Genomic DNA, 25,539 nt, shown 5'->3' with positions numbered 1-25,539 from the left:
TGTATTAAGCAACGTAGCCCAGCACTGACCATGCTGCAGCAGATTCGAACTAGCAGGATTCTCCAATTGACCAATGTTGCACGCGAGTTTGGCAAAAAGAAAATAGAGACGATGGGAATTAGGAGTGACAAAGTCGAGCCGCGCGAGGACGCGGGGAGCAAAAGAACCGCCCACAACAGTGCGGCGCCGCTGCCCGCGATGCCCGCGATGCCCGTGATGCCCGTGCCGCCCGCGATGCCCGCGCGGCTGCCCGTGTGGGCCTGCCCCGCGTACCGTCGCGCCCCGGGAGGCAGCTGAGGCTCGGCGGGTTTGACGTCGCGCCGCCCGCTGGCGTCGCCGTTCTCGGAGCGCTTGAGCGCCGCGATGTCGAAGGCCTCGGTGTCCTCCTCTCCGCCGCCCTCGTCGTCGTAGCTCACCACCGTCTCGCGCACGTCGCCCTCCGACTCGGCCATGAGCGGCTCCTTGCGGCGCCGGCGCAGCGTGACGCAGAGCACCACGATGACTGCGGGAGGCGGTGGCGGCGGTGGTGGTGGTGGTGGTGGTGGCCGAGTTGGTGAAGGTGGTGGTCGTGGTGGTTTTGGTGGTGGTGGTGGTGATGATGACGTTGGTGGTGATGACAGTGGGAGGGCGGACACAGAGACACACACACACACACGCGCGCGCGCACAGTCAGGCGTGTTTCAAGAAAGAAATAGAACAGAAAAAGAGCAAGTGTGATAGATGTAGAGATAGAAATAGGTGTGAACAGATACAATGAATTATTTATCACAATCATTCATCCAATTTATGTATAAATCACTTCAGGTGGTATAAAAAAAATGTGACAAAAATGTCATGTTATTTATTTAATACCTAACCGTTTGCATTGGGCTGGCTGGCTGGCTTTGTGGCATAAGAATTCATTCTCTTTAGCTGCCGCCCGCCTAATTGGGGCGTCCGATGCCACGGCAGAATTTTAGCGACGGGCGCTAACGCCGCGTTGCGACGACTGCCAACGTCTCATCACCCCGGGCCGCGTCTTCACCCAGTACGGTGATCCTTGGGGGGGATGCGTGAAGCCCCGAACTGTAACGCGACCGTTTAAGAATAAAAAATAAAAATGGAAAAAAAAAACCGCTGCTGGGTATCGGCTCCCTCTAAACTGTGAACGGATTCGGCGACATTGTTACAACAACGAAAGGCTCATCGCACATTTTTTTCCCCCATGACGTTGGTATCGACGCTGGCAGCTCCCCTCGGGGCCGCGTGGACACCAGTCTGGGAAGATATGTTCATTCTGACAAGCAGACATGGCCTTTACTTCCACCCCCCCACAAAAAAACAACAACTAACCCCTCGCTCAATTGAGCTTTTTGGCAGCGCTCGTCTCTTCTTTACAGCCCTGAGTCAGTGGTGGAAGTTCCACGTTCCTTTGGCGGGGGCAAAGTCTCTCCACACCACCACTGTTGACTTTCCCACAGGTGGTGCTTTATTTAGTCATCCCAGAGGGATGATGGGCAGAAGCAATCTCCCTCCCCCTCACCAAAACCGCGATGTGATCTCGCCACCTTCCGATTGCGAGCCTCTCGCTCTACTGCTGAGCCACACGCCGGGGGATGTTTTAGTTTTCGTGCCGACACCGCAGTGTGAAACCACCTTTGTGAAATAAATTTAAAAAATCTGCTTGCGATATTAACTTTTTTTTAAACTCTCTCACTCAACGCTAATTTGAATTTAATATTGGCCACGTAATTGCCACATTTCGCAACTTTGGCCAAATTAAAGTGTGCGTGTCAATAATTATTTTCACGGTGGCATACGACAAACTGCACGGGGACGTTGCGAGGGAATCCCAGCGCCTTGCTTGTAAAAAAAATCCAAGTTGATATTTTTAATACATTTTCTCTGTTTACCTGTTTCCTTATTTAAGGATTTAAGAGTGGTGATGAAAATATTATAAGCAAATATTTAATATTATTCAGAAGCACAACACGAATATTGCAGATGTTGCTGACATAACATGGGGTGTTTGGAAATGTTTAAGTTTAGGATAAATTAAACAATGAAATAGCCAAGGCATCAGTACTTTGCCTTAACATCATGAATCCATGGTCGAATCCACTGCTGAATGCATGCCTCCCCACGCCACCACTATCCCTCGCATCATTACTCTCATTATTGCCACACATTGCCTTGAGATACGTAGTTGAGAGAAAAGGTGAAAGGTTATAAGTTAAAAGGGTCATCTATATGCCCAAGCACAACACAAAATAACTATATACATAGAGTACATACATACATATAAATAAAAACTGTGCAGGTCCACACTTAATATAAAGAATATGACTTGTTTGGCATTGGAGCAATTTCATCCAGAGGAAAAAGAATGGATTCCGTCCATATTCTCTGCGTGCGGAAGCATTCCATTACCTGTTCACAAATGAAGGTCCCCAAATTTTTAGTAGTGACCTTATTTAAAAAAAACACCACAAGGGAAACCAGTGACCCCCATCCATCAACAACACAACACAACACACACCCCCCTCCTACCAACAAACTCAAAATCCAAAAGAAAAATACAGGGGTAGTGTATAAAAATTCAGATTTCAAGAATTCCTTGATACGCAATGCATTATTTAGAGGCCGCATACCCTGGTGCATTATGAAATTTAATAGCATGCTACCAGCAGCAGTGAATGCCCATCTCGCACACCGGTATCATTAGTGTTTTTCCCCTGACCTCTATATGAATACCTCATGGCAGTGTCAATATTGATCGCAAGGGCTATTTATTCCAGACGTCTGTGACTCACCTTTCAGCCCCTTTATAACCGTGGTATGACACAACCCCAATACTGATAAATGCTGGAGTGTCATTACTTTGTGCCGTGTGAAGCGTACGCGTTAAAATGCTACCCTCAAGTTTGTTTCAATGTTTGCTGACAATGCACAAAGGACATCGACGATAATAATCTGATCCACTGAGGAGGAAGGCATTGTCCTGTAGTGGTTAGCTCACTGTGTTGCGAACATAGAGATCTCTGATTCCTGGTCACAGCGATCATTGAGTGATATCTGAATGGTTCGCGGCGGGATCCCCCCTTCATTAACCTGCACTGACCGGCATGGTGAAGTATGGTCAAACAACCCCAATGGCCAACTCGGCACAACGCAGTATGGGGAGACCTTAATCAGAAGCTTGATAAATATCAGAAATGTATTATGATTATTATTGTATTATTTACAAGTAAACTGAAGTCAAATGTTGATGGTTGAATTGATCAAAGGCTGTGCAGGGGATGTTTGCAAGTGAAGAATTAACATTTAGATTCAAAGCCAAAATCCATTAAATACTCTGCAGGCTTAGTTCAATGGGCAGCATCACCGGCAAAGGTCATGTTTTAGGATGTGTCAACATGAGCTCGAGGTAAGTTACCTTCACTTGCAATTGTATTCATTTAGTTCCCCATTACAGCAGCACGACTAATCCTCTGCCGCCGAACACCCCCACCCCCTTCTCTCGCAGCCGTCAATCCGGGGCCGCACAGCGCCGTTACATTTTAAAAATATTCCGTTGGAAACTTTTAAAAGCAGAGCACGCCTGTCACTTCGCGTAAACGGTACCAGAGTAACATATCACGCGAACGTCCTTAATCTCCTTATTTTATTTCTGTTATGCATTATTTGTTGTTGTTGGTGGCAAGGCACTGGGGTGCTTTATCTCCGAGCAAGCCCAGGGCTACTACCGGAGGTTTGCGTGAATCGCCGTGGCACAAAAGCGCGTGGCCTGTTATGGCGACCTCAGAGCGTTAGGAATATAAAGAATCTCAAAGGGGGCACTCTGGAAAACGGCCATCAAAATCTGAGGCAACCGCCGAGGGCGGCGTGGCCTCCAACGGACCGCGCGCTTCCCGCGTCCGTGCCGCGGAGAGCGAGCGTGCGTACGCCTTGACAGCAATAACGGGTAGGCCCCCTGATTCGATTAAGAGGTTAAGCTGCCAGGGATTCACCATTGAGAGGCGGAACTGGGTCATGGTAAAGGTGTGGTTTCAGCGGTGTAGAGTTTTTTTTTTTTTTACAAGGACCGAGCTTGACCACACAAAAGAGACAATGGCCTCACAAAGTGATCAAGCCATTCGTATTCACAAGAAAAATGTGCTAAATGTAAAATAAAATGTAAATATATATATAAATTCATGCACCTCAGACGCGTCTATGCAAAGTGCTGTAGCGGACTGAACGCGTTTCCAGGCAAAATGTTTCATCCCGTAAGCTGCATGTTCCAGAAACAAGGAAACACGTTTCCCGGAGTAGACCTGGATGCTACTTTGAGAAAAGTGTTGTCTTTGGCCAATCATTGACGGCACGACTGCACAAAAAAGTCTGCCCGACAAAGACCCCTGACAATGTTTCTTTGGCATTTTGTCGATGAACGTGAAGTGAAGTCGAAGTTCTGTCTGGGTTGGCGGTGTCAGTCGGTGACACGGTTCAACATTTCCGAACCAATGCTCAGCACAATGCAGAGAGATATGAGAGATTCGTCTATGAGGCTATCCACATATACAAACACAGAGACAATTTCAACCGAGAAGATGGATTCTGGCTTAGCAATCATTGGAAGGATTTGATAAACCATTTTGGGTCTTAATTGATTGATCACGCTTAAGGTGGCTTTCAGAACGTGTCCATTATTTTTCGTCTCCCCCCTCCTCTTTTCCGAACATAGATGGACTCGTCCATCTGAACGAACTGTCAAATCGCTATCCGTGGTGCTAACGTTAAAAAACCGCCACTTTTTTCAAATTTTCTTTGTTGTGGCTTTCACACCTGATGATGATTGCTTGTGTTGCAGTCGAAACGGCGTGATATTTTTTATATTTTTATTATTTTATTGTTTCCCTTCTACGTGACTTTACCGAAAGAACCAAGAATACAATGCAGACTGTTTAAGGTCACTCGCACTAGGATGTTATCAATGAATGAAAACAGCCGGAGCAACTTGGGAATCGTGTTTTAAAAGGGTTATCGAACTTAAAAAGGGAACTCATGATGCACCGCATGCACAGCGATGGCCAGATGAATATATTTTCGAGTGAAATGGGGGCCGGGTATAAGTATCATTTGTGACAGTCAGATGTTTATCAAGACCATTTAAATACCGCACGTCATTTAACAATTGCCATGGAACGCTGCATAAATGTTTAATTACGTGAACACACCTAATGCACATCGGTGATTTAAAATGATCTCATTTCGAGTCATAGACATAGCTCTCAGGCTGTTTTACAAGTGGCATTTTCCAGAAAATGTATAAATATAAATGTACAGCGCTGAATCAATGTATTATTAATCTGAAGAGTTTAATGAGATTAATTATCACGTCGTATCAATGGTATGACAACTTATGAAAAAAACCGTAATGGTGAATTATGAAACAAAAATGTAATGGTGAATTATTGTAATTATAAATTATTATCGGTGTAATTGATCGTTCAGAATGAGGTCATATTGTCAGAACGCATTCAACTAATGTACCGAATGAATTATTCGCTTGCGGGCGTGTGAACATCAACTGAATCTCAAGACTTATGTTCAGGAGAGTCCTGCTGGGGATGCATGGCAAACATCATTGAAGGTGTACCGTTTGTTTGTATCCATGTGAGATGAACCTGGGGGCACTGGAAGAACCCCTCTCTTAGGTGGGAAAAAAAAAACATTTAAATTCCTACGCTATATTCATAGATTATAAACCTACATGTACTTGTAATACTTCCACGTATGATAATCCCATTGCCCTGCCAAAGCAAACTCACAGCTTCATCTCTGTCAGTAAGCATGGTGCTGTATGAAAGGGAGCCGATGTGAAACGCTTTCTGTATCCCGGTGTTTGGTATGCAGCATTCTGAATGTAGCGTTCTGCATCTCGCGTTCTCGCATCTCGCGTCGATGCATCGAGCGTTTTGCATCTAGCAATTCTGCATCTTGGATCCTGCAGGCGGGCTCCTGCGCACGAGCGGCGCGTGAAGCGTCACTCACTCAGCAGCAGCAGGAGGCAGGCCAGCATGGCGATCAGGGCCTTGGGGCTGAGCCCGGCCGGGAGGGCGAGCGCCTCGGCCGTGCAGGACAGCACGGCGCCCTCGGCGTCGCACGCGCACACGCGCACAGTCAGCGTGCCCGTGCCCGTCAGCGACGGGCTCCCGCCGTCGCTCACCGCCACCGGCACGAGGTGCGGCCCGTCGTCCCGTCGCCGGTAGCCGTGCCTCCGCGTCACCAGGCCCGCGGTGTTGTCTGCCGCAGGATGGTTGGGGGGGGGGGGGGGGAGCGGAGGTGGGGGAAGGTGAAACGGTGAGCGTTGAGGGGGCGTTAGGGTGAGGATCGTGAGGCTGTCACTCGGCTCGCTGCCAGGAAATGAAGGCTCTTCGTTTTGTTGCGCTGCCGACATCATGTCACGAGAAGGTCGTCATCATCAATCATCATGTGTCAACTCGATTTTGCATATCGCAGTAGAATTTAAAGAAATCCCGAAGCGCCAAGGAAAATAAAAGGCACAATTGAACAGGGTACCGAACAATGGGCAGTAGAGACTTTAAACCTAAACGGAAACAAGTTTGCAAGACAACCGATAATATTGTATGCATGAAGTAACCATTTGGATTTCACGCAGAGCAGAACAACCCTTCGTGCCGGAGAACGGCCCACAGAAGTAGATATTGCAGAGCTACCCCCGAGATCCTTTCGTGACCTCTGATCTGCACAGGAAAAGGAGAGCACTTTCCCACCCACTGTCAGAGCAATCATCATTGACTGTGCTGAGACCATCAACTCACAACGCTTCATGACAAATTTGTTTTTCGACAAATATGTTGAGTTGTTTTGGTCTAATTACAGGTGGCTGTCCGGACTTGAGCTCAAGTATTCAGCCATGCTGGCTGTGACCTTTTGACCTCAACCAAGACTTGGTGTTAATTTGAAGATTGCATTGTTGAGTGCAAATGTCCTTGGGCTGCGAACAGTTACCTGGTTCGTATTAGAACGGGCACTATGTGGAGTTCTCGGGTCTTTAAAGGTGTCATGTGAAGAAAGAGGAATTATGATGTGATAATGTGCACAATTTTCACAATTTCATCCGAAAAAATGTCTCACTCACATGAGGGAATCAGAAATCAGAAACGAGCGGGGGTTATGCATGAATGTACCTTGCTGTCATGCACCTTCCGTAGCACTTGCCAAGGGTGGTCGAATTCGAAGTTTAGAGAATGCTTTTAAAATATGTATATTACATACGTGGCTTTTAACAAAATTAATTCTTAAAAACCTCGAAGCAATAATTAAAGTGATAATTTTTTTAGGGAGGATTTTCTGCTGCTGAAAGCAATAGCACGCCGCTTTCACAAATGCGTTGAAGATTTGCAAATATATCACTCTGGACATATTTCAGCTTTATCAGGTACATCATTTCCTGAGGCACGCATGTAAATGTACAGTCCCCTTATCAATCCACTGCTGGATGAAGGCATGCCAATGCCTTGCAGGTCGTGGGGGTTATTTGACAATACAGTACTTCTAGATTTGAAGCTTTCGTGACTGCAAGGATTCATACTCTTTGGTTTTTTCGGTAAAGTCACGTAGGTAAAACAAAATTAAAATAAAAGAAAACAACTAAATCAAAGCTTCCGGAAGCTTGTGTTGCCTCCGAAACGTCGTGATTTGATTTAGTTGTTTCCTTTTATTTTAATTTTGTTTTACCTACGTGACTTTACCGAAAAAAACAAAGAGTATGAATACAGTACTTCACCACACTGGTCATTTCTCGTTGGTGAATGTGGGGAACATTGGCTTGGGATCATAGAAGTACAGTACAACAATGTACTTTGCCAAATTGCCCCCTGCTGCCCCGCACATCACATGTAGCACCCATGTCAAAACGCAACTGTGATATATACCACCAAGGTATGCATAGCTGGGCCAGGCATTCTGAAATTTGCAGGGTGGTATGGAACCTAAGCTTTAACATAACATCAGAGGGACGGTGCAGTAGAAGCTGGATATGAGCACACCACTTGAGAGCAAGGCCATCTGGGCTTATATCCGAAGCAGTGTGCTTGTATCAGAAGTTGCCCTTTGCCTTCCCCCATCCACCAGCGCAATGCAAGCATGTGTCACTTATATCCAGCTCACAGTGCAGTCCATTGTGACACTGGGCTGGTGGCAGGAAGTGTGTCGCGAGGCAGCTGCACTGGCAGTCCACGGGGCTCTTGACGCACCTCCGTTGTCGACGATGGTGAAGTTTGGATTGTCGGCCGAGAGGGAGAAGAAAAACCTTTGTCCTGGCAGTGGCTCATCACGGTCGACCGCGCCGATCGTCTGGATCAGCTGCACGCGAGTAGCACAAAGACAAAGGTTACCCCGCATAGCCTTGACGGACTGTTGGGGCAAAGGGGCTGTTGGCAAGCTCCTGTGAAGGCCGGCACGGCACACGAATGGGGGCGGGTGGCCACAACCACGCCCGGACGCCTTTGTCTCCCCGGTGGCGATGTTTACACGCCGCACCGGGTACTCATTCGAGGCTGCGTCGACCTAGGGGAGGCCCAGGACCGGTTCGGATAATCGTCACCGGTGTTGGCCGTGAGCGGGAATCGAACTCGGGTCGCCGGATTCGTAGCGCGGCGTAGCGCTAACCGCCCCACCACCGCTCCCTTCGGAGCACAAACACACACGTGCATGCACGCGAACACGCAGACAATCGCGCACACAACACACAGGCACGCACACGAGCAGACGGACACACGCACGCACACGGGCAGACGCACGCACAGGCACATCGAGGATGAGTCTTTTAAGCTGAGCTGGCTCTGCTCTGCTCCCTCCGTGTTCTCTCAATGTCACACAGATGACGCGAAGTGCATGCACATTCACGAGCCGGTGCACAAGTGAGTGTATGACACGGGACTTTAATGCACGTGCGTGCGCGCGCGTGTGTGTGCACGTGCATCTGTGTGTGTGTCCATATGTTCATCTGCCTATTTGTTCCTCTGCTAATCGATCTGGTCGCCCATCTGTTCATCTGTCTGCTTTTTTCCGGATATTATTTTTTTTTCCGTCACATCTGTACATTTGGATGTCCCCCCCCCCGCTACCTCCCTCCTGCTACCTCCACCCACATCCCCCCCCCCCGACACCGTCCCCTCCCACTCACCTTGCCCGGCCGCGCGTTCTCGCACACGGTGGCGTCTGGGGGGTCGGGCGCGGCGATGGCGGGCGCGTTGTCGTTGACGTCGGTGACGCGGACGCTGACGCGCACGCGGCTCTTGCTCGCCACGTTGCCCTCCTCCTGGGCGAACACGCTCAGGTTGTGCCACGCGCTCGCCTCGCGGTCCAGGGCGCGCGCTGTGCTCAGGGCGCCGCTGTTCGGCTCGATGTTGAAGAAGAGCTCGAAGTCCGTGTTGCGGTCGATGTAGTACCTGCGCGCGCCAGTGATCAAATTAACAAAAATGAAACGGCAGCGCCTTCGCTCTCCGATTCGCCTCTCGGCCTGCGTTGTGCAGTGTTTGCCGTTATTCAAGTTCGACGTTTCGCTTCCGCTTTTCCAGGAGCCTTTTCAGACGTTGTCCAGGTGGTGAGATGTTAACTAGCTCGCCTGGTATGCAGGGGGTCGTGGGTTTGATCCCGACCCTGATCCCTGTTGTATATTTGGAGTTTGTGGTGTCTCTCTCCCAGTGGTTAAGTGGATTTTTATTTGGGTCATCCGGTTTTTCCCTCCACATTCAAAATCGACATCACGCGTTCAGAGGATTTGGCTGCTGTACATTTCCATACCATAAGCCACTTCGTTGTGCAATAATTTGAGGCCAGGTCGCTTCTGAAAATAAGCTATATAGCTCAGTGCGCCTTACCTAGTACAATAGAAAATAGATTAGTTTCGTTTTTAGATCAGCCTGACGTTTCACTCCATTGTAAAAAAAAAAAAACTCCCTTCACGGTTTCGTTAGCCATCGAGCTGCCGTACTCTGTCTTGCCAGGAAGAGGCGGTGACATCAAGTGTCGACTATCATCACCTGCCCCATCTCTACAGGGATAGAGTGTTGCCCCCTCGCACACGTGGCTTTTCTCGGGGTACCTCTGGTTTCCTCCTACGTGCATTAATGTTCACTACATGTCTGAAAAGCCACACTGAGCCGTTGCACTATGTGTGGATTTTTGGGTAAACAATTATTTATAAATTTTGGTAAGCAATTACTCAGAATTGTTCAGGAACTGAAGGATCACCAGCACGTGGAGCAAGCTTCCCGACCGTGGTCCCACCTGAGGACCCACAACAAAGCGATAGAGCAAGACTGCAACAAACTATATTGTAATACAAAGCTTTAATGAGATCTTGTTATTTTTACGCTGTGCATCTAAATGTGTGTGCGTGTGCTGTTTTGGAAAGATTGAATTATGTCTGCATTGTGTTTGTATGCTGAACGCTCGTATTGTATTCTCTCTCGAAAAATAAATATAGTGCCTCAATGGAAAAGCGCCTGGTCATAAATAGAGGCTATTGATGAATTGATCAGTCACATGCACATACGTTGTTTTTCATTTTGCCTCGATATTCACATCAATGGGAATTATTTCGAGCCCTTTATGAATCCATTTCTCAATGGATCCCTCCCTATGCCATGGTTGGTCTTGGGGGTTGCTTGACAATGGGTCAGTGGAAGGGCCGGGGGACCAAGATCGGTCCAGATATCACTCACGGCTGATGTTAGATGTGGCCGGTAATCGAACTCAGGTGGCTGGGTTCATTATAGCGAAGCGCGCGTTAACCGCTGCATCGCTATTTTCAAACTCCAGTACGTAATTCAGAATTTCTATCGTCCTGCATGTGTTTTGCCGAAGAAAGCAGAATCTTCAGTGACGTAACAAAGACTTTGCGATCCCAAAAAGTTGTCCAAAATGAGGCATAGTAATCAATGCTATTTAAAAGTCAAAAGCCACTTCCGATTCATGTGAGTCATTGGAGAAAATTCCACATTGCTAAGCACTGTTAACTTTCCCCGCAAAGTGGAACTAATCTTATCGACTTCGGAGGGATGATGATAATGATGGGCTGAGTCAAAGCCGCAAGCGAGATGTGGACTTGGAACCTCCCGATTGCGAGCCGCTCGCTCTGCCGCGCCAGCCAAAAAATATTCCTCGGTGAGCGTCACGACACTGGCACGGTGAAGCCCGCCAGCCTCATCAACAAATATCATTCATAATAAAGGTTTTTGGGTTAGATCGCGTTATTTATAAATGTGTCGTAACCCTCCACCACCCGACACGGCCAATCAGCAAAAAAGTGTCACGTTGACAAAAGACAAATAGTTCACTACTTTAGCCCACCTGTGTGTTGAAGAGTGAATCCACAACATTTACAACATTTACAACGTGACACCTTTTTTGCTGATTGGCCGTGTCGGGTGGTGGAGGGTTACGACACATCTATAAATAACGCGATCTAACCCAAAAACCTTTATTACGAATAATACTGGTCACGAAAGCCTACGTGTTAAACTAACAAATATCACGCATGCCGAATTGTACGTAAAAAAAAAATCAAGTTTAGATTGTAATAAGATATACGCAGTTTTTCAGATTTCCTTTAAATCTCTCAGTGACATTGAGCATGCTCTAAATATAACCAATTCATTTGTTTTTTTTTAAATATCACGGAACTGGGAGGTCACTCACGAGGCAACGAATTAATGCAGCAGAACAAAGAACCTGCTCTTGATTAATGTTCTCCTGTGGAATGAGATATTTCCTGAATATCTTAATTAGTTTAAATGTCTGATGCAGGTGTGTGTGAAAATAAAATGTGTGCATGGGCATGCATTATTTCACATATGCATTGTATGGATGCCAATATGTACGTTATTACTTTATGTCCATGCGTGTATGCGTATTTATGAATGTGTGTGGGGAATAGAGGGCAGTGACTAGCGTAGAGGTTAGCACGCTGCGCTCCGCGATCCGAGTAGAATTCCCACTCGCGGCCAACACCAGTGACGATTGTGGGCTTCTGCTCGATCGACTCAGCCTTGAAAGAGTACCTGGGTGCAGGTGCGTAATAATCAGCACTCGGGAGACAAAGGTGCCCGGGTTGTGGTGTTGGCCACACACCCCCATCGTGTGCCTTGCCAGCCTTGATAAGTGCTCGCTAACGGCACTTGCCCCAACAGTCTGGGTGTGTTCTAGATTTGAAGCTTTCGTGACTGCAAGGATCCATACTCTTTGGTTCTATTCGGTAAAGTCACGTAGATAAAAAAATAAAACAACAAAAATCACGACGTTTCGGCCACAACACAAGCGGCCTTCATCAGGTGAAGGGACCAAACTGTCCAGCGGACAGCATTGGAGTGAAGAAAGCCAAGCGCTGGTCGCCTTTTAAGCTGTGAGGGGGTAAACAGTAAACGCCTTGACAAAGGAAATTAGCATAAAACGTACTACTGACAGAGCTTGGAATTAGCATAAGATGATAATACACAACCTTGGAAGTTTGGAGTGCCACTACTAGAAAAAATATACTGTACCATTGAAAATGGTACAGTATATTTATTCTAGTATACTGGGTGTGAGCAAGCTTGCTTTTTAGGTTGCGTCAGTGTGCAGTCAACTGACAATGTTTAAGGTTGCATAAAAGTGTTCCCCAAAGATGTGGCCTCTCCATTGATTCCTATCGGGCTTACAGCACGAAGCCGCATTCCCGCGGGACCTCCGTGAACACGAAACGGCCTCGGTTCTCACAGGAGATGGGCGGGTGGGGGGTGTAAAAAAAAATTGGACAGACATCAGTGAATCTCAATTATACGGCAAAGGCTGAAATAATTTGCAGGTGCATTATTAAGGTTCTAAAAGTGTTTTCTTTTCTTCTTCTCAAGACCGCTTTCAACGGGATGATTGATGGTAATGGATTTTAATGGCAATTATGATGAATGCTTATTGGAGGAAAGTAGCCTCGTACTAAACTACTGGTTTGGATGGGGGGGGGGGGGTCCTAGATGCAGAAAAGAATAATCGACCCTCAAGACACTTATTAAAGACGGTGTTGCTTTAGATTGCTTGGCTAATTGCTTATCTTTGGTAATTCATGCATCTGTCTGGAAAGCCAAGTGTCTGGAGGGAAAGCCGCACTCGGGAAGATAATACTAACATGCTGCACAGATAGCTCGTCACCCTCCTTGCTGTACTGCTTTCTACATACACTGCTAATCGCCAATAGATATATATTGTATGAGCTTGCAGGAATTTATGTTTGCCTGCCTGTGTTTGCAAGCACGTTTCTGTGTGCGTAAAGAAATGAGCAAATATTGATAAATGTGCCTTCATTGTAATTAGAATTACCAGGAGAAGGTCACACGGGGCAATGAAATTGGTTGTTTGACCTTGGAGGAACGAATGGAACCTTCGACCTTCACCGAATAAAAATGTTTGCATAAGAAGGCACGGCGTCAACCAACTTCAAAGATTACAATGAAGCCCTTTGCACCCGGGCATTACAATCTTAATCCAATCATCAGATTAACATTTCATTAATTCACTACCTGGTTTAATGGGACGCCGTCACGGTGGCGAGATGTTAACTCCCTCGCCTGGTACGCAGGGGGGTCGTGAGTTCGATCCCGACCCTGATGCCTGCTGTATATTTGGCGTTTGCATGTCCACCTTGTGGTCGCGTGGATTTTTTTCTCCGGATCCTCCGGTTTTTCTCTCCGCATTTAGATTCAACATGCGTTTCGAGCATTTGGCAACTCTACATATCCACTCGATCAGCCACTTCATTGAGCTATCATTTGTGGGCCAGGTCGCTTCTGAAATAGAGCTATATAGCTCAGTGGACCTTACCTGGTAACATAAAATAGTTTAGTTTATAGTTTTTAGTTTAATGGCGAGCGCCAATGGACCTGCGTTCCAGAGGCCACCGGTTCCATTCGATCTCCTGGCACGCGAGGCAGTCAAAAACAACGTTGGCAAGCTCCTCGATTCCTCCCGTCTCCGTCCACCCCGTGGTACGAGTGGGCACACCACGGTCAGTCGATTGGCAAGTCGCGTGTGGTGGGGTAAAGTGTGGGTACTCCCACCTGTTCTAAGAGTAGAAGAGTAAGCCAAATAAGACCCTAGGAGGGGTCCTCAAGAGTTAACTCTAGTGGAGGCACTAACAGTGGTCATGAGCAAGTCATTTTACGACTGCACCTATACTTGTCAGTAGGGGTGGAGCCAGGATTTCAGGCCGGGGTAACATTCAGCAAATGTTAATTTCAAGAATGATTAAGAGAGTCAGGCTGTTGAACTAGACGCCATCGGTTGGTGACACACTCTGACAATGCAGTTGCATGGAGTCCGCCAGACCGAGTGTCGTACACTTATACGCAGAATGTCACCCCTGTCACCCCCCCTGGCTCTGCCCCTGCTTGTCAGTGCTGGGTAAAGTGTTCTTTTCAGGCATCCGTTAAGACCGACACAAAATGGCAAGCGCCACACATGCCCCAGACAACAGATTATTATTATTATTCCACTTGTTTACCCAGGAAAGCCTCCATGAATCTCATGACTCTTTCTCTGCCAAGTTTTCGCAGTAGTCGGTGATGATTGGTTTGGCAAATTTGGGCCACGACGCCGGCATACAATGGCCCACGCTTGCGAATTACGTCAAGCAATCTTTAACAGTCACTCTGAAGAAGAGGGCACGCACATTTACAATAAATACAGGCACAGCCATTGGGTCGGAACCGTGAATATCTGCAATAAAGCCGCGGACGCGCCACCGCTTAGCCACGTCACTGCCCCGGGGGTTAAGTCCAACCGCGCGTTCACGTTCGACGCTTGCGAGAACGTACCGCACGGGCAGCTTGGCACGGTCGGGGTCGCGTGCCGACACGCTGCCCACGTAGGCGCCCTCCGTGCCGTTCTCGGGCACCTCCATGCGGTACTCGCCGGCGCCGAACACGGGCGGCTCGTCCTCGTCCTTCACGGCGACGCGCACCAGCGCCGTGTCGCGGAACGGCCCGCCCAGTGGCGCTCCACCGCCGCCGCCACCGGCGCCCCCGAGGATGACGCCGCGCGCCGATCCTACGCCCGAGTAGCGCGAGTCGACGTGCGTGTTCGCCGCCTGCACGCGCAGCGTGTACGACTCCCGGTTCTCGAAGTCCAGCGGCTGCGTGGGACACACGCGCACACGCGGGGCAAGGTCACATGCGGGGAAAGGTCACACGCGGGACAAGGTCACACGCGGGACAAGGTCAAACACACACACGCGGGAAAAGGTCACACGCACACACGCACACACGCAGGAGAAGGTCAAACACACACGAGGGACAAGGTCACACACACACACACGAGGGATAAGGTCACACGCACACGCGGGACAAGGTCAAACACACACGAGGGACAAGGTCACACACACACACACGAGGAACAAGGTCACACACACACGTGGGACAAGGTCACACACGCGGGACAAGGTCACACGCACACACGAGGGACAAGGTCACACACACACACGCGGGACAAGGTCACACACACACACACGTGGGACAAGGTCACACACACATTGGGACAAGGTCACACGTTTAGCCTAAAGATGGGTCGCCACCGGAGTGATCAATTGCGCGATACGGTTGCAGGCAAATCGATCGCTGCGACTAGCAGTTGAGTAATTGGTTGCTTGCAGCATAAACGGGCTGCTTTCAGGCGAACTCTAAGTGGTTGCTGCGATTCCTGAATGTGCTCTTTAAATGTTCTTGTTGTGCAACTCCTCGCTCAGATGTGGGCAAGGCAGTCGCAGGCAAATTTCTAGAGCGACTCAGTCGTGCACGGGAGCCGAATGCCAATGTCGCGGTCTACCAGCCACGACGAGAGGGCTTCGGGAGAGAGGTCGTTTAGCAAGGAGCACCGACCTACAGTGGTTTGCTTTATGGTTCATAGTATGGGCTGCATGACCACAATCAGTTGTGCAAATGATCAGCCAGGTGTGCACCAGGTTTCATAGCGTCTTCAGCATGAGGCAATGTTGGTATAACTGCATACACGTGCGGTTGTTATCTGTGTATGTTTATTCGTATTCATTGGTTGTCTTGGAAAACTGTTTTGATTCTCAGTTCAGGTGCTGCTAACCATGTCCAGTGCCATGGTCAATTGCGCTTCTTAATTCTGGCGGCGCTCCGTGACTTGTGCTTTAGCATTTTCAGGCAAAATATCAAGTCAGAAATAATGACAATGATCATCGTCATCATCATCATCATTACCATAATCAGTTTCAGTTGATTTATTTTGGTATAGCCCTGTGAGCCATTCGGCTCTTGAATCGGGTGCAACCACAACAAACAAAAAAACCGAACAAGAAAAACATCTTGAAGTGACTATGTGACTGTGCAAACAGAAAATCCATGACAAAAAAACAGCAAAAATATTCCTGAAAAAAAGCACCGTACACCAACGCTGTGCAAAAAAATCCCATGATCTATCCACAAGCTTCTGAAAAAACCGTGAGATGGGGATTTTTTTTTATGATTGAATTGGTTATAGCTTTGCTTTGGTCATTGGCCAAAACCTTGTTTAGCCCGAATATAAAACGCTACAAACATGTATAATTTGCAACTATTCTCTGTCGATCCACTCCTGGATAAAGGCCTTCACGACGTATTTGGTAATACGGGGCTGTTACACCACATTTAACCACCACCATGCTGCCCATTGCGGATTGGTGCAGATAATCCGTAAATATAAAAGTATTGGACCTTGAAAGAAGAAAAAAAGGCTCCTGCACTTTTCATTTAAAAGGCCGGCGAGTGGAAAGGTGGACGGTGGCAGACTTATAGCCTGCCATACATTTATCCTGCTTTACTCTTGATCTCCTTTTCTCCCACACATCCATCTCTTACCTCTCCCCCCACTCCCACACACAAACCCTACGGGTATCATGCAAAACGCGGTTCTGTTTTCAATAGTCTTTGAAGGTCATTAACACGATGGGAATAATTTAGTTGTTCTCTCCAACGCTTTATCTGACATTTACTCCATAATTTATTTCAATTAAGCCAAAAACAGGCATCGTTCTCACATTTTGCCTACGTTTTACCGCGTTCCGCTGGTCACAAGGAGCATTGCATACGAGCTCTCACACCCACACACACACTGTGTACAGTGTATATATCAACGTACTGCTGATTCATCAAGTTAATGCACATCCACTCCGGAACATAATAATAATAATTATTTTACAAAACTTAATTTTCAGACGGTAAAAGTCTCAATTGTTATGACAATATGCTGGGGAGTGAATAATGAACTTTTTTCTTGTAAGATAAAACCTTGAGCTCTTTGCGAATTTCCACGTGACCACGGTCAAAACTTGCCAAAATTAGAGAATACATATTGTCCGTCTCCCACCCACCCCCATACCCTGCCCGGCCCTGACAGACACAACCCCAGTGAGGATATAAAAAAAAGCCATATGTTCTTATTCATCATGTAGAGTTGAAGCATATGGTTATGTTTAATGGAAACAAGACAAGCCTTTGGCAGTGATGCTGCAAATGAACGGCATGAATGCTGATTGGGAGATTCTTGGTCGTAATCGCAGGATCGCTTGTGGATAGCAGCAGAGCTCTGCAGGGCCAAATCAGTCAGCTTCCACGATCAAAACATACATCAACGCTCCCTCGGGGAAATAGGGCTTTGGGAAATCTGAATGGGTGTGAATTCACACAGCGGGCTTGCGCCGTTGCTGAATAACATTACGTTTGTGGGTGACGAATGCATGAGCGGTGAGGATTGTGATGGCATCATTAGGAGTCAGATGCTTGGCAGATATTAATGATGCCCGTCGGGAATGTTCTCCCGATGCGCATCGGAATCGTTCGCTGTCTCCCCGCTGGTTTCGTAAAGCAGCATTCTAGGATTCCGTAGGTTTCATATCTTCGATGCAGGAGCGGGTTGTTGAGGACCCTGGTGTGGAATTTTAATGACGTTGCGGTTGAAATTATGCACGGAATTGACGCTTGAAAAAAAAAGAACTATAGCAAAAATTCGGCCACTTTAATTGGAAATCGTTCCTCGAATTCTGTGCGTTAATCATGCCTGGGACGTTCGCCTGCGTTCTTACTAACTACGATCCACGGTGAAATGAACAAAAAGAAGTGCGTACTTAAGTGCAGAACAAGAGACAGAACTTTCAAAGGGAACATCAGCAGTACAATCAAATAGATGCATGTGGTGAGCTTTAATTTGTGACGCAAAAAAATAATTAAAGAGAAGCCCCTACGATTTGTTTAAGTCTCGGTGTGCGCAATAGGTGCGGCACCAATACATCGTGCGCCGGACGCACGACAAAAAACAAATGGCACTCCACTGCATACAAAGGAGACGCTGCCACTCCAGTTGATGCCTATCGTTGAAATGACTTGCGTTATCAGTCACTGCAAGGGAGTAAAGGTGAATTGTGATGCGGGACTTTGCTCTAAGTTTGACTTGTGCATCCGGAGCCATTGACTAAACATTCCATAAAATTTCCTCCTTCAAGTGCAATCGCACGATAAACATTTGCCCCCGTATTTTCGTGTAAGCCCGCAGTTAGTGGTGGAAGACGTAATAATTTTGAAGCCTCATGAGGGTCCTGGCTTCAAGACAATTTTGGTCAATTCCACTGCTTTCATGAACCCGCTTCACAACAGCAAGAACCGGAGTCCCCAGGGAACACGCGCACACACAAACAAGAAGATAATACTCGAAACATCACACAAGAGGCAGCCGTTCAGGAACACGAAATGCTATGCCGCAGCAGATGCGACCAAGTGCCTGTACAGAACTCACAGCATCATTCTGGATGTGTAAATTCCCACGTGCATTCCAATGTGTAAATAGCCACGAGTATCCACGTGTCACCGCGTGTCCCCGTGTTTACCTATGCACATGTCTTTGTTTGTTACCACGAGCATCTCAGTGTGCCTCTGTAAGTTCCAGTGTGTCACTGTGCAAATTCCTGTGTGCGCGTCTCCTTTTGTGTCAGTTTTTTTCCCCAAGGGTATATCATGGGTCTGAGTGTGTCACCGTATGTTCCCATGTTTGTGTCCTTGTGTGTGTCCCTGTGTGTCTCTGCCTCTGCCCATGCGTGGCCTTGCTTGCCTAAAATTGTGTTAAGCTGTGCCCTCCGGACGCGTTCCCCTCGGGTCCCCGCGTGTCTCCGTTGCCCCTCGATCTGTGCCACCTTGTGTTTCCAATGTGCATCCCCATGCATCCCCACGTCCGTCTCCATGCGTGCGCGGGCTTCACCGCGAGCACCGCACCTCGTGTTCCCTGTGCACTGGGAGTTAGACCCGGCTGGAGATTGGGGGGGGGGGGGGGGTTGTCGGGGGAGGGGCGAGGGCAGGCACCTTCTTGAGGGTGATGACGGCCTCCTGCGTGTCGGAGTCCGTGGTGACGTCAAACATGCCCGGAGCGTCGGATTCGATCAGCGTGTACGCCATGGCGGCGTTCTCCCCGACGTCGGCGTCATCCGCGCGGATCCTTCCGACCACGGAGCGGACGCCCGCCGCCTCCGACACGGACAGCGGGTACGTGCCTGCTCGCACGCGGACGCACGCACGAACCAACACACGTGCGGACACGCCGGGGTTAGGGTGCAGGGAGAAACAGGATAGTGAGGCGGAGGAGGAGGAGAGAGAACTGGAAGGGGAGGAATGATGGGGCCCGCAGCAAGGGAAGAGGAGCTCGACATAAGTTTTGTTTACCCAGGAAAGCCAACCCGAGTCTCAGATCCTGCCTAGTTATGCATCGGCGGGGAAATGTTGCTCTGTTTTCATTTAGCAATTTCCTGTAACTTCAAAGTTGGTAAATATGGTCGCAATAATTATTATTGTAAAAAAAAAATACAAATTATTATGACTTTGTTTGTTTCCTGAATAAAGCACCAATTTTTTCTGGAGGCTTCTGCTTTGCAATATACGAGGTGCAATCAACAACCTACATGCTGTATTAATTGTGCTGCTTCCTGTCCTGGCGATGCTCATCTCACCCAGGCTAATCGACCTGTTTCTTTTTTGTTTGTTTTAAAGATGATGAAACCTTTTTGAAGAATAAAGTTGTCAAATCAAACGAATTGGGGGAACAAGACGAATGCCATTTCTGCCCATCGCATTGTCCCATTAAATGGATGCTCCGAAGCCCTTAACCACATTTGAAACTCATGGGCAGCTGAAATCGCAACGTTGCGCAAATGCAACGCCCGCTTCCGTAGCAGCATTTGAACTAACTATTAGCGTGCCGTGAGCGTGCCTTAACAAACATTAAAATTCAAGTCATCAGAAGCAGCAAAAAAAAAACAGGAACAGCATGAGAAATAAGGCAAATCATCATCACGGAATGGCGCAAGTTGCTGTAATCAAAATATGCCGTTAATATTCAGCAGCATGCTGTCCAAATGGTGAAGCAGTGCCCTGTCGTTTTATGCTTTTTTTGAGGTATTAGCTGTCACAACTGCCATCGATGTTGGATTAGGTTGCATGATGTATATGTGCATGCTGCGTAATGTTTTCATGCATTTATGTTAGTAATTTATATGGGTTTGCATTGGGAACATTGGAAAACACCATGGTGATTCTTCAATTTCAGATTTATATTTTTTAAACCGGGTTGCCTATTTGACGTGTAAACACAATTTGCAAGTGAAGGATGCAAAGCAACAGTGCGCCAATTTTAAACAATGCAGTCGACAACCTGCCATCATATAAAACCATTCCAAATAAATAGATAAATAACAACGTCCAAAAAAGTCCCAAATCATAAATTGGAGAAAGCAAATGCCAATTGAAAAACCACAGCGAGTGTTCATTTTACTTCTCATAACTGTGTTGTATTACGTGCACGTTGTTTGTGTTCCACTTATTTGACTTGAAGTTATTTTGATCTTGTAGTTGCCTCTCACTTCAAAGCAAGGGCATCTCAACGCAGTCTCTCAACAAGGAGGAAGATTCCTTTCTTTATGTTATTGACTGCAATCTATTGTTTGGTATGTTTGTGAAAATACGGTGTTTGACTTGAATTTGGTAATATGAGAGGTTTTTTTGTGGGGGTTAGATCACGTAAATATTATAAATGTGTCATTAAAACCCGCCACCACCCGACACAGCCAACTAGTAAGGGTTGTCACGTTAACAGAACGTGGCCAATTCGTCACGAGTACAGCACACCGGTGTGTTGGAGAGCCAAGCCACAACATTTACAATAATTTATTATGATTTCCAACCCTTTGTTAATCCACTACTGGCCAAAAGCCTTCCAATGCCACATTGGTCACGTGGGTTGTTTGACCATACTTCACCGTGTTAGCCAGTGCGGGTTTGGGGGGAGAGCTCAGGACCGGCTCAGATATCACCCGCCACTGATGTTACCCATGGCTGGGAATTGAACACGAGAAACCTGGTTTTATGATGCGGAGTATGAACCACTGAACCACCACTCTCCACCCAGTATCATTCTTCAAAAACATACAAAACAATCCATTGATGTTAAGGTCGCGTACAAAGTATTGTGTTCGAGGCTGAGCATGCATTTAATAACCTTTCCTCAAGAGCCTTTCCGTACCTCGAACACGCAACGTAAATACATGAAAATGAATACACAAGTGTGCGTACCACCAAAGCACTGAAGAGTGTAGATTGTTTTAACCCGTGATGGCGCGCCGTTCCGCTCAAAACAAATGGATTTTCATCATGAGAGGCCGCGCAATTTGATCCTTATTTCCCCCATGGCGAAAGCGCGTGCATCAACGGCTGAACTCGACGAGCGTGGAGCGTGGCCGACCACGGCACGAAGGATCAAAAGCGACGCCTCACGTCTCCAATTCGGGACGCGCCGCTCGCCGCGCTCTGCAGCAAAAGAGAAATGCCTCGGACGCAACAGCGGAGAGTAACGCGCCGCCACCTAAACGGGGGATGTTGTCGGCAATTCCATGTTGCATGGCCCTAGATTATATAATTGCTTGGAAAGCTTTCAATGCGTTAATTACGCGCAGTAGACCAGGCACCACGAGAGGCAACAAAGAGGGTTTATTTTTTACTCCCATTGTGGTTGAAGACGCGACCCCTGACGATTGGACATTAGGGAAACAGACAAGCTTTATTATACCATAGAGTGCATCTGAAACATTTAGGAACATAATTGCTTAGATATTTACATTTTCAGATAAGGGCGTTTTACATACGAAGCACTGCTCTGAGACTTTTGAGTGGAGGTGATGAAACTGAAGGTTATTCATATGATTCAATAAATTGCAAATGTTGCATTCATTTCCAGCATAATTTAACTTTTGAATATTAATCGTGACAGGGGAGCAGGCAGATGTAAAAAGCTGTGCATTTCAAAGAGACGAACAAATCATGCCGGCCCGGTTGCCTGGTGTTAAGCACCAACGCTTTGGAGGAATGCAATTAACATGATCGATCTCTCAGCGAGACGAAAATCCACCAGGAGTGTAAAAGTGAAATTCTGAACTCTCTGAGTAAAGGCTGGCCTGCAGAGCAGTAGATCTTCCAAGATGATTTTAGTAAAATTAGCGCCGACTCAAAAGGTTCTGCGGCTTGGCGGCATCGTGCAGCATAATTTTGTAACTGCAAGCATTTCACTTTGGTGTTTATTGATGGCAGTGATTGATCTCTATCAGACTATGTATTCATACTGATAGAATCCGATGAGCTATAATGCTCTTTTTCACATATGTCCAGTAGGGGCGGGTGAGAAAGTTACAACAACAATCGATACTAAAAGACAAAGTGAGTGCAGAGTATAGAAAAGGTAAGATAATCACACGAAAAAACTTTTTTTTTATTTTACCAGGTAAAGTCCACTGAGCTATTAGCTTCTTTTTTCAGAAGCAACCTGGTCACAGATAATAGCTCAACGAAGCGGCTTATCATCACGTGGAAATTCATAGCAGACAAGCAATCTAAACGCGCGTTTCTAAATATGGAGGGGAAAAACCGGACAACCCAGAGACAATATATCCACGCGACCACGTGGAGAAAACTCCATGACGATAATGACCACGGCAGATCGCTATCCTTACAATTCTTTAAAACACACGCGACAAGCAAGACTGCCTCTGTAGGTCTGAATTTTTTTTGTAAGTTAGTCTTTTCTTATTTAAACATTCACCAGAAACTTAAACTCAATTGGTGATCTTGAGCTGATGGTATTAAAGTCGACGTAATTTAGGTGAGAACCCATCTACCATTATACAATCGCAGTTGAGTGGTAGACATTTTATATAAAAAAAAAAAACATTGTGGGATGACATGACCAGAATCAGAGAAGGTAAAAATTTAATTTTCTATCCTTTAGTTTATATCCTTGATTTACCCACCCCTTCATTGAACAAGGTAGCCCAGGGAGGTCTTCATCAAGGAGTAGAGTGGTAGTACAGTGGTTAGCGCACTTAATTTGGCTGAATTCATGCTCTGTGAATTAAAGTATCGGTTTGAGCATCATACGACGAGCATTACTCTCGTATGTCAGAGCGAGTGGGAAAGTTGCTGTCTGTTGTGTGTGGACCAGGTGACTGGAAGACGGAATCTCAGAGGTAGCTCTGTGACATCTGCTTCCGCAGGCCCGTTCTCCAACACCAAGGGGCTCATGCACTGCCCTGTGCGATTTCTACGAACGCTTTTCCTTCTGACAATAGGAAGCCCCTGGAGCTATGCACTTTTAAATCTAGATTGAAAATTAATTTCTTTAGAACTGATTTTTGTGTTTAGTTTGTTGCCCTTCCCCCGCCCCCCCCCACACTTCCAATTAGCACGATCTGCTACGTACTGTGTGAAAGAAGTTCAACATACAAACATTGCAGTATGAACCGGGCAACCTGCATGTGATACTCAGCCACGACTAACACAGCGGTGAGCGACATATCAACTGCTCCTGGCCCCACCCCATTGACCGACCTGTACCAGACATCGTGATGAAGTAAGGTCAAACAACTCCAATGAGTGACAAGGCATAGAAGGTGGGGGAGGATCCATCCAGCTGTGAATTGATAAAGGGACCTACACTATTAATTAAAGCATGCTGGATCCCACTGAGATACGCATCTCTTTCTCAAGGGTGTCCTGGGAAATATGTAGTGAACGTTAGAGGTTCAAAGTTAGAAGGAACAAAGCCATTATAAACAACTTAAACTCACAAGCTCTCGACTGGATCCTCTGATCGACTAATTGAACTACACCGTTCCCCCATCCAAGGACGTTCTGCACAAATAAAATAATTTCCAACCACTGGATGCCGCGTTGCCTATGGGAGGGACCCGACGATGACGAACAATCCAGCGCGTAGCCGTTGCATCGCGCGCTCGTAGCGGGAAGCACTGTGCGGTTTTTGATCTCTTCGGCGGATGGAAAGCCACGTGGAAATTTGAGCCACCCCGCCTATCCGCTTTCGCTGTCTCAGCACAAGTGTGCGGGCAATTTGAGCAGAGATCTGCCACCAGCATGGGGTGGGTGAAAAAAAAAACCAAGCGGGATGCGAATGTAAATATATAAATATTAACGTGATCAAAACAAACAGCTGAGCAGCAACAGACCACCAGCCGGAGCCGTGGGCAGGATTGCAAAAGTTTTGATTTTAGAAGTTTACTTCTTTGCTGTTGACCTTAATATTTTTGTCTAAGAGATTAAAGTGAATTTAAACATGATCTGATGAGACGGCCGTCACCAAGGATTCAGGCAAATTTGTTGCAATTAAAAGAGAATGTAAGTTTATACATGAAGTTAATATATACACACACAACTGCGAGTGAGTGAGTGACTTGATATAAATTATAATGATGGTCGAGCACCGATAGAATAAGATGAAGTTTGGCGCAAACATATTTTTTAGTCTAAACTTATAACGAAATATTAGAAAAGCTACATTTTCTAATTTGGCCACAAATAATGAATGCTCCGAGTTTGACTGGTTTCACGGACAGGGGAGGGGCATCTTGAAGTTGTATATTGCTTTATCCCAAGGATAAGTGCCTTAAGTAGTTTGCCTTTCATAGAATTGTGATGCTCAAGCCGACAGAAAGAGGATAGAGACCAATCACAATTATTGGTCTAAATATCAATAATTCTTTATTTTACGTGCCAATCTCGCTCTCAATAAAGTAGGCATCAGTGCACACGAGCAATGAGTAATCTTACAAAAGTTCACATTATCTTGTCTAACCTTGAAAGTCTCGAAGTTCCTGGAGGTATTCCCTGCATTGGCTGTCCCTCCATCATGAATCTCGAACTTTGGTAAACATTCCTTCTTGCGATGTGTCCTGACTTATCCCACTTACCTCTTTTTAACAGTTAAAAATAACGGCTATAATTCTATCCATTATAATTTGTGTTCTCCGATCCGCAAAAAACCTCTTTTTTATTTTCCAAACCAAGACTCACTGAGCAGTGAAGCTATCTCTCAGAAGCGAACTGGCCACAAATGATAGCTCAACGAAGTGGCTTATCACGTGGACATTTTATAGCAGCCAGATACTCTTCAACGCTTGTTGATTCTAAATGGAGG

General features: G+C 46.8%; 1 protein-coding gene and 1 long non-coding RNA gene across 4 annotated transcripts in view; one reads left to right on the top strand and one right to left on the bottom strand.

The window, feature by feature from the left end:
* LOC116945961 (cadherin-7-like) overlaps positions 1–25,539 on the bottom strand; it is a 130,463-nt gene that overhangs the window by 10,439 nt on the left and 94,485 nt on the right. For all 3 annotated transcript variants that reach the window (XM_032960690.2, XM_032960689.2, XM_032960691.2), the window contains 6 exons: positions 19,374–19,561; positions 14,841–15,157; positions 9,176–9,440; positions 8,244–8,352; positions 6,016–6,267; positions 274–502 (listed from right to left, as the gene is read on the bottom strand). In XM_032960690.2, the coding sequence (XP_032816581.2) occupies positions 274–502; positions 6,016–6,267; positions 8,244–8,352; positions 9,176–9,440; positions 14,841–15,157; positions 19,374–19,561 (1,360 nt within the window). The remainder of the gene's footprint in view (positions 1–273; positions 503–6,015; positions 6,268–8,243; positions 8,353–9,175; positions 9,441–14,840; positions 15,158–19,373; positions 19,562–25,539) is intronic.
* Positions 19,454–25,539, top strand: part of LOC142929131 (uncharacterized) — a 49,349-nt gene continuing 43,263 nt past the window's right edge. The window contains exon 1 of the long non-coding RNA XR_012945296.1: positions 19,454–19,553. This is a non-coding gene — a long non-coding RNA (uncharacterized LOC142929131). The remainder of the gene's footprint in view (positions 19,554–25,539) is intronic.

This window comes from Petromyzon marinus, chromosome 25 (assembly GCF_048934315.1).
Source record: "Petromyzon marinus isolate PM22_M1 ecotype Great Lakes invasive population chromosome 25, UKy_Petmar_22M1.pri1.0, whole genome shotgun sequence".
Lineage (NCBI taxonomy): Eukaryota > Metazoa > Chordata > Hyperoartia > Petromyzontiformes > Petromyzontidae > Petromyzon > Petromyzon marinus.
The sequence above is the reverse complement of the archived record's forward strand: the minus strand, read 5'-3'. Positions and strand labels throughout refer to the sequence as shown.